The 8057-nt window shown below is 39.8% G+C and overlaps 1 protein-coding gene across 1 annotated transcript in view; it reads right to left on the reverse strand.

The window, feature by feature from the left end:
• mirr (iroquois-class homeodomain protein mirror) overlaps nucleotides 1–7316 on the reverse strand; it is a 33396-nt gene extending 26080 nt beyond the window's left edge. The window contains exon 1 of the mRNA XM_086915094.1: nucleotides 6739–7316. Within this exon, the coding sequence (XP_086771220.1) occupies nucleotides 6739–6777 (39 nt within the window). The 5' untranslated portion in view covers nucleotides 6778–7316. The remainder of the gene's footprint in view (nucleotides 1–6738) is intronic.
• Nucleotides 7317–8057: the final 741 nt, after the last annotated feature.

Here is an 8057-nt window from a genome sequence, read left to right on the forward strand (position 1 = left end):
CTAGCACGGCAATGTCCGCGTTACCGGCTAAGGGTTAAACGATCTCGGAATTCAGAGAGACAGACGGGGAAACCGCTTGAACAGGAAAGTCACGGGACACCGAATTCGTAATGGTTCGTTTACAAGCGGCCCCGCGGAATTTATTGCATCGTCGCGTGAACATACACAACACATACACAAAGATCGTTGCCCGCGAACCAATGATTTATACCGTGAGAAAGATTAGGCATTCGCGGTTGGACCCTTCTCGTTTCACCACTACTGTTACACATGCGCACGCGCGTGCGCATGCGCGGAAAACGTGTGCTCACGTCTCTTTGCGCGGATAAAACAGCGAACGACTCCCGGTGTAACGACAATTTCAATAAATTATCCCGCGGTACGCGACCGATCAGAGAGATCGCCGTCTCGCCTTTCCTCGAACATCGATTACATGCCGATCTCTTGCCCGGTGACTTGGCGCGTTCTCTCTCCTCTTCGATGAATCTGCATCGATGCGACGAGAATGCACGAAGCGACGTCTGCACGCCGCGTAAAAACTGATCGAATATCTTCCTCCCGGGAGGATCACCATTGTTCGTGAGACAGCGTTCTTAGGGAGACATCTGGTGGTAGATTTTAACAAGATCCGCACTCTAGTAGAGGCGTTTCTTTATAGGTGGGGTTCTTGCGGCGCGTACGAATGGATTATTTCAGGGACCGGCCCAGTTGACGATAGGCGTTTTTGTTTTCCAAGAGATAAAGTTCAGGATCGGATGAAGTACGAGTGGTTTTACTGGTATTGACGAACTCTTTGGGGGGAGGGGGGGGTCCATATCCGGGAATCGTTAAGTTGTCAAGAATCTATTCCTCACAATTGAGAGGTTCGTAAGTCGAGTTAATCTTCACGAGGTGAAGACATTTTCTAGATTAGAAACACACAGTTTAGAATAACTCTTTATTTCCATTCAACGATTTCTTTGTGACTTTCCTCTTGTGACTCGAAATTTCCTCGAATCTCTTAATTATACCGGTTAATATTACCGTCGTATATTTCAATGATTTTTTTCATATTCCAATTTATTCCAATTAATAAAGAGATAAAGAAAGTACGAGGGCATCGTGTATAGAACATCGATATTGGAACGTGCGCGCTCGAGAACCGCGAAAGATTTGCTTCTCGGCCTTCTTATCTACCGATTCCACGTAGCAGAATCGAAGCGGAAGAGAGAGCAGGTTTCACGAGACTAATCGCGAACGATAATGGCCGGATGATTTATCGACGGCGACAATTGGACCGCTATATGTCGAAATGTAATCGGACCGCCGGAAGTCTCGGGGGCATGGTAACCGTCAACCAGCAACAATGTTTCTGTCATAACGTCGTGCGCACGGCTCCTTGTACGCGTTCCACGCACGTTAACTTCACGTCGCGCGGGGGAGGGGGGAGGCAAGAAAGGGGGGGTTGATAGTTAGAAATATGTGGTCCTGAAACTCGGCGTTGAATGGATTCGAAGAAAGAAACGACTAACGAGAAAAAAGAGATGGAAGAAGAAGAAGAAGAAGAAGAAGAAGAAGAATAAACGAATAGCAAGAACTTGACCAAGATTTCGTTTAAGAGGAGGAGGAGGAGGGAGAATTTTAAAGTGAAACAAATTTCAATTTTACTTTTCATTAACATTTGATTAAAATCGAAGAAACCTAATCATTTTAGATCTTTGAAGAGTTTCGAAATACATCCTCGCAAACTTTTTTACCTACAGGGCTACGCTCATCACGCGAGAGGAATTAAAAAAAAAAAAAAAGGGGGGAGAGAAAAAAACGCAGCGAGAAAGCGTGCACTCGAGTGAATGAATAGAAGACACCGGTGAAAAGGAGGGAAAGGGAAAGGAGGGCAGAGGCGGGCGAGAGGAAGAAGGTAAGAACGATCGGAAGGAACAAGAGACCGAAGGAACAGAAAGAAAAGAACGGAACGCGAGCATGCGAGAGTGAATGAATGCAACGTGGCGAAGGACGGGGGGGAGAAAGAAGCGAAAAAGAAGAAGAAAGAAGGAGAGAAAGAACAAGTGCAAGAGAGTGAGGGCGGAGGATCTGAGTCAGCCCGATTGGATCGAGTAGCGCCGAGTCAGCGAGCGAAACAGCGCTAACTGCCGGGCGCAAACTACTACCGGAGATCGTATCTATATAGCGACGTATCGTGCCGCGGTGCATCGCGCTGCCAACTTGCAATAATATGGCCATTCATAATTTTTACGCGAGCAAGCGTCATTGAGGAATTCCGGTCTGCCTGCCCGTGGCGCATTCCTGTTGGCAAGGTGTTGGAAACGCGGCCGAATTTTCTTTCCCTCTTGCCCACCACACTTGCGCGCCGCGGGTCGCGCAATTCCGCGGATTCCAAGGCGGATGGAGACTCATGATTCGACTGGCCGAGGGAGGGCGGTCACGAGGGGCGGCCACGAAGGTAATTTCGTGGCGAGCTTGCGCTATAATCGCGCTCGACGCGGACGGGCCGCCTTTTTGCGGTTTCGAACGCGGGACACCGCCGTATCGAAGACAACGTTGCTATGCTTGGAGAGAGGTATAGAAAGTTTATAGAAACTTTAGCAGAAGCTGATAAGAACGGATAAAACGTATTTTTAGAAGGAAAATATCGAAATTCTCGAAATTGAAATAGACAATGTTCAAGTAATTTTTCTTTTCTTTTTTTTCTTTTTAAATAATAATAATCATGTTTCGCGAAAAATTGAATTTTTCTTACACGATTGACGAATAATCGATTAAAATAAATCTAAAATTTAAACATAAAGTGAATTCAATTATCATCGACGATGAATAGATATTTTTATCTGGGTTTTGAAAATTTTATCGTTAATATCTTTTTGAACTATATATTTGAAAATAATTGTACACGTTGAACATATGTTCAAATTTCGAGATCGAAAAAATAAATGTGTAAAGAGTGATTATATATATTATATATATATCGAATTCTATATACATAAAATCTATCTTTAATTTAATATTTATATAACACAAAAATTCTACCTTTAGTAGCATCTTTCTTTTCAATTAATCACGACTTAGTTATTATCCAAAGTGATTTCAATTTACTTCTGCATATTTCGTTCGATCGAAGATTTCTTGATTTCATTTCTTACGATACGAAACGATCCAACGAGACGAAATTCCAAAAATACAGGTTAGATTAAGAAAGAATATACGAGGCAGTAGGAAGGATCGTTACTTCAATTAGATTGAGTGACGCAGATTAGCGATATGAATTCGCCGCGTTCTAAATTTAATATACACGACGTCCGTCGTCGCTGTGGTATCTTCATTCTTCGAGGGCGCGGCTGTGAATTTTTCAGGCCAAAATTAAAGCTCGTTGCCACACCGAGGACATTCCTTAATTCCTCTCCTTGTGAACGAACGTGTTCATTGTCGTGACTCTTTTTTTTTAGCACAAAATAAATTTTCGAAATAAATTTCACTCTGATTTCATTCAACGATAATTGATTAAATCTTTTATTTATTTATTTATGTTAGTATCTTTTTTAACGTTGTTAAAAGTACTCTGTTTAAACTCTCGAGAAGGCGGTGGAAAAAAATTTTTTTCTCGTTTTCAGCTTTTTTTAAAAAAAAGAAAAAATCGGGTCGCTTTTAACCCACATACGTCCCTCCCATTATCTCTTTATATAAATAATATAACGTTGTTTAACAATAAACAGTAAAATAGCGTCGCGTCGTAAAACTGGATGCCCGCCGGCGGAGAATTAACGATCATATAATAACGTATCTATAAATTTTATTAGAGAAATTATTTCTGTTTACGTATATAATAACACGGATCAGAAATGACCCACAGGGTCGGTTGTCGGTTTGAATGAAGAGAAATCTAATCGTCGAAACGATGATGCAAGAGACAGGGATACCAGAAAGATTCTTCTGGTATCCCGGGATGAAGAAATAAAAGTCGAACGTTTTCTTCTGTCCGACGACCAGTTAAGAAATTAACAAGAAGCATACCTGAACGGGGCACACTCACGATTATTAATGATAAAATTTACACGTTTCACGCGTCGTGCGTATTTATCACCGGCCAATTTCTCGCGTTACATCATCGACACCGGCGCAAATGTCAACCCGACTTCGGTACAGCTGCAATAATAGAGGCGTACGATAATTAACTCGTTTATCGAACGGGGGAGAAAAAAAAAAGAAAAAAAAAGAAAAAAAAAAAAGGTGACAAAAAATCGTACGCGCGATCGAGTACTGAACGATGGAAAAATAATCATCGTTCATTGCTTATCATTGATTTTTAGTCAGGCTGTGACATAATTACGATAAGGAGTGTCGCGCATACGCATTTCGAGAAAGTAATGTCCGATGATTCAACCGCCATTTCATCCTCTGTTCCATTTCATAAAAAAAGTTGAAGTTTACTACACGAAGGAAGATTGAATTACTACAATCTGTGGCGTAACAAATGATGTGTGTAGAGTGGACGGGATTGATTAGCGTGTAAAAGATGAAAGAGGAAACGAGGAATTCGAAAGAAAAATGTGTCGACGATAAAACGACAACCGTGACTAAACCGTGCTTGCTTGCTTGTTTGTTTAACTCTGTTTTATAAGTGGAATAATATTCATAGATAATAGGCCATTAATTTTTATCGGCACTTAAACAATATGTGATACGCGAACGATTCCACTGTCTGCCTCGCATGAAGAATTGCTACCTTTCAAATGTGTTATTTTATATACAAACTGCTCGGTTTCACCTCGTTGCACGTGGACATTTTCGCGTAGAATAGATGATCAATAGCGCTGTCTAAAAATTTAGAAAGCGTATTTTAAAACTTGCTCCTTCTAATTCCGAGACAAGTACAAAAAATTACGATATATAAATGTTACGAAAAAAAAAAAAAAAGAAAAATTTTAAAAAGGAAGGCAGAAAAAGGAATTTTTCTTTTTTCTTAGAAAAAAAAAAAAAAAAAAATGCAAAGAACAAAAATCTATTATGTAATTAGGGACGAGATAATAAGATGAGAAAAAGAATGTTCGAATCGCCATTTCGAAGATCCATTGTGGCCGTACAATGGCGAGGATATGGTAACAAAAAGCTCGTTGATGGTAAGACGAGATAATTATTCTAGCCCGGCGCAAGCTCTTCGATCATTTCGGAACGTTGCTTTAGGCGTGGCAACACATGTTCTCAGCTCGGCGCTATGCACAGTGCATAGGTATGCAACGTATACCTATATGCAACATGTCAGGACACGTGGTACCGAATCTCTCAGGCTTGCCAACGGCTATCCATTTTCGCTACGAACAAGATCCCACGCTACAAATTATCCCTTGCGGTCACGGAACCGAAATGAATCGGTGCAACGACTAATTATGCTTTCAACTCGTCAGAATTTTCATAGGTAATCCATTTGGGATTGAATAATAATCGGAAGTAGTAAGTTGGAAAATTGTAAACGTGTAATTCATCGTACCATATATTGAAATTTTTAGGATACGATTTTATGACAGCTCTAAATTTTACACTTTGCAATTTGATGATTAATTTAAATCTCAATTTCTCAAGAAACTCATTAACATTTTTTAATAAAAGATACATATCATACGTAAGTAAGTAATCGTTTCAATGACGTTCGAAATTTAAGCGTTATATTGCAAATTTCAATTTTATCACATTTTTGCTAGTTGATTCATTCTGTATATCATATCATACAGAAAGAAAGTGAAAAGATCGAAAATATATTGAATGTAATTTCATTAATGGCCTCTTCCAATGAAATCAAGCAACGATCGTAATTCGGGGGAACGAAGAAAGCAACTTCCTCGACTGCTCGTAAAAGCGCATCCGCAAACAGCAGGGACGATATCCGCTTTCGCGGTGAATAGTCAACAGCATAAACGATTCATTCGCTGGTTAGCCTGGCATATGCGAAGTCACACACGGGAAGGAACAGATAGACACAAATAGGTGAGGCTTTTGACCGTTGAATACATTTGACTTTCAAACGGTTGAAATTATATCCGGATTCATATATCTACAGACCTGAAATACAACGACCATAGTTTCTCGAATCGTGTACTCTGAATGCTGAAATATATGTGCACTTGTCACGAATATTTCAATATCATGTGTTTTTGTTTTTCCAATCATTGTAAGACTTTTCTCTTGCAAGATAAAATTTTTTTCCAAATTGATTTAAAATTCCTTGATAATCATAATTTATAAATAATAAAAATTTTTATAAAAATTGTATAAGCGCATAACGACACGAAATAACGAATTTCTATACGACAATTTTCAAATATGTTAAAGTAGAATTTTTGCTAATTTGTATGATACTTTTATGATAATGATTAAGTATTAATGACGACGTCATAGATAATGAACTACATATAATGAATTCTTTAACATAATGAGAATAATTAAAACAATTCATAAACATGTTCTACGATCAGTCCACCTAATAATTTTGTTTGTTAAAACACTACCACATAGTCCAATAATTTTAAATATAGTTTGAAATTTTAAAAAATATCCTCGAATCGTATTAACAAAGTTCGAAGTAACCAAATTCGTATACGACACGATCGATTTCACTTATATTGATTGATGTCATCGAAAGATATCGATTTAAAGATGTATCCATCACGTTAATCACTCGATTGTATCAAAAAACAAAACTGGTAGATAGAGTTTTAAAAAACGAATTAACACGAAATGACGAGGACTCACCTGTAGATTTGGTGATCCTCGAAAAGAGAACTGTGACATGTTGTGTCGGCCACTCAGGGCCGTGATGGTCGGGCGCCGCTACGCGATCATCCTTCCAGACCGTAGCATCTGTTGCAGTCTCACCAAGTCACTCGAAACAAGTATCAGATCACTTTTGTTTTTTTCTTCTCTCTTTAATTTTATTTTTTCACCACGTAACACGACGAGAAAGATAAAATCGTGCGGATATAATCGTGCCGGTCGGAGAACCAGAGCAAGTCACTAAATGGCAAAACAACGTAAAAAAAAAAAAAAAATGGTGAAAAATTTTTCACTGTAAAACTCACGCCTGTTTTATTGCACTGTCTAGTACCCGACTCTACTTGATTCTGAAGGCGGTCTCCGCTCGTATATACACTTGCACTGTCACAAACGCAGGCACTTGTGAGAAACAGGGACCAGTTTTCTCCGACCACAATGCAGTTATAAAGATGACACTGTCGGTTTCGGGATTTCACGATCAGCACAGACCGATGACAACTATAAGTCAACAGGAACAGTTCACACTAGTCACTAGAGATCGAAAAACGACGATTGTCCAGATGATAAAAATGATATGACACAAGTCGAAATCATAAATTAATAACGATAGAAATGTAACTAACGCGCTATTTAAATGTAAATATCATATGCGCCGGTGAATGATTCGTTCATGTAACTCACGCCGTTGATCCGATCGACGCGCCAGCTATGATCGGTCGCGACTATCCTCCGAATCGTCGTTTCTTTTCGACGGAATCCAGACCTCCGCTCAGCGGTTAGGAAGGCGGAGGTACATAAGTACGAGTGCGAAGAAGAAAGCGCGATATAGAGAGAGAGGAAATGAGAAAGCGAGACGAAATAGAGGGAGGAGCGAGCGAGAGGAAGCGCTAGAGGGACGGACAAGAGGCGAAACGAGAGATAGAGAGGGAGAGAGTGGTAGATCGAGAACTCGAGCGATGGTGACGAAGAGACTCGTGAAAAAGGAAAGGCGAGGATCGACTTGTTCGCGCACACCGATCTCCTTTTTTTTCCTTTCTTGCTTGTAAAATCCGTCCACACGTTGAATTGCTTTGCACCCCGTAAAATCACGACATAGAGAGAGACTCGTATTCGTTTTTGTTACTTTTTTTTTATAATTAGAATTGAAAATTGATCGATATGAATTTTTTTAACTCACAAATTACAAAATATCAGTATCACCATATCCGTATACGCGCACTCCAAACAAATAGTAACTACAAACTGGCGCGAGTCACACGTGTATAACGCCTCGGCACTTCTGTCTTCACCTCTGCGTG

This window comes from Apis florea, unplaced genomic scaffold (genome assembly GCF_048593485.1).
Source record: "Apis florea isolate Af1SG1 unplaced genomic scaffold, ASM4859348v1 contig_1914_pilon, whole genome shotgun sequence".
NCBI lineage: Eukaryota > Metazoa > Arthropoda > Insecta > Hymenoptera > Apidae > Apis > Apis florea.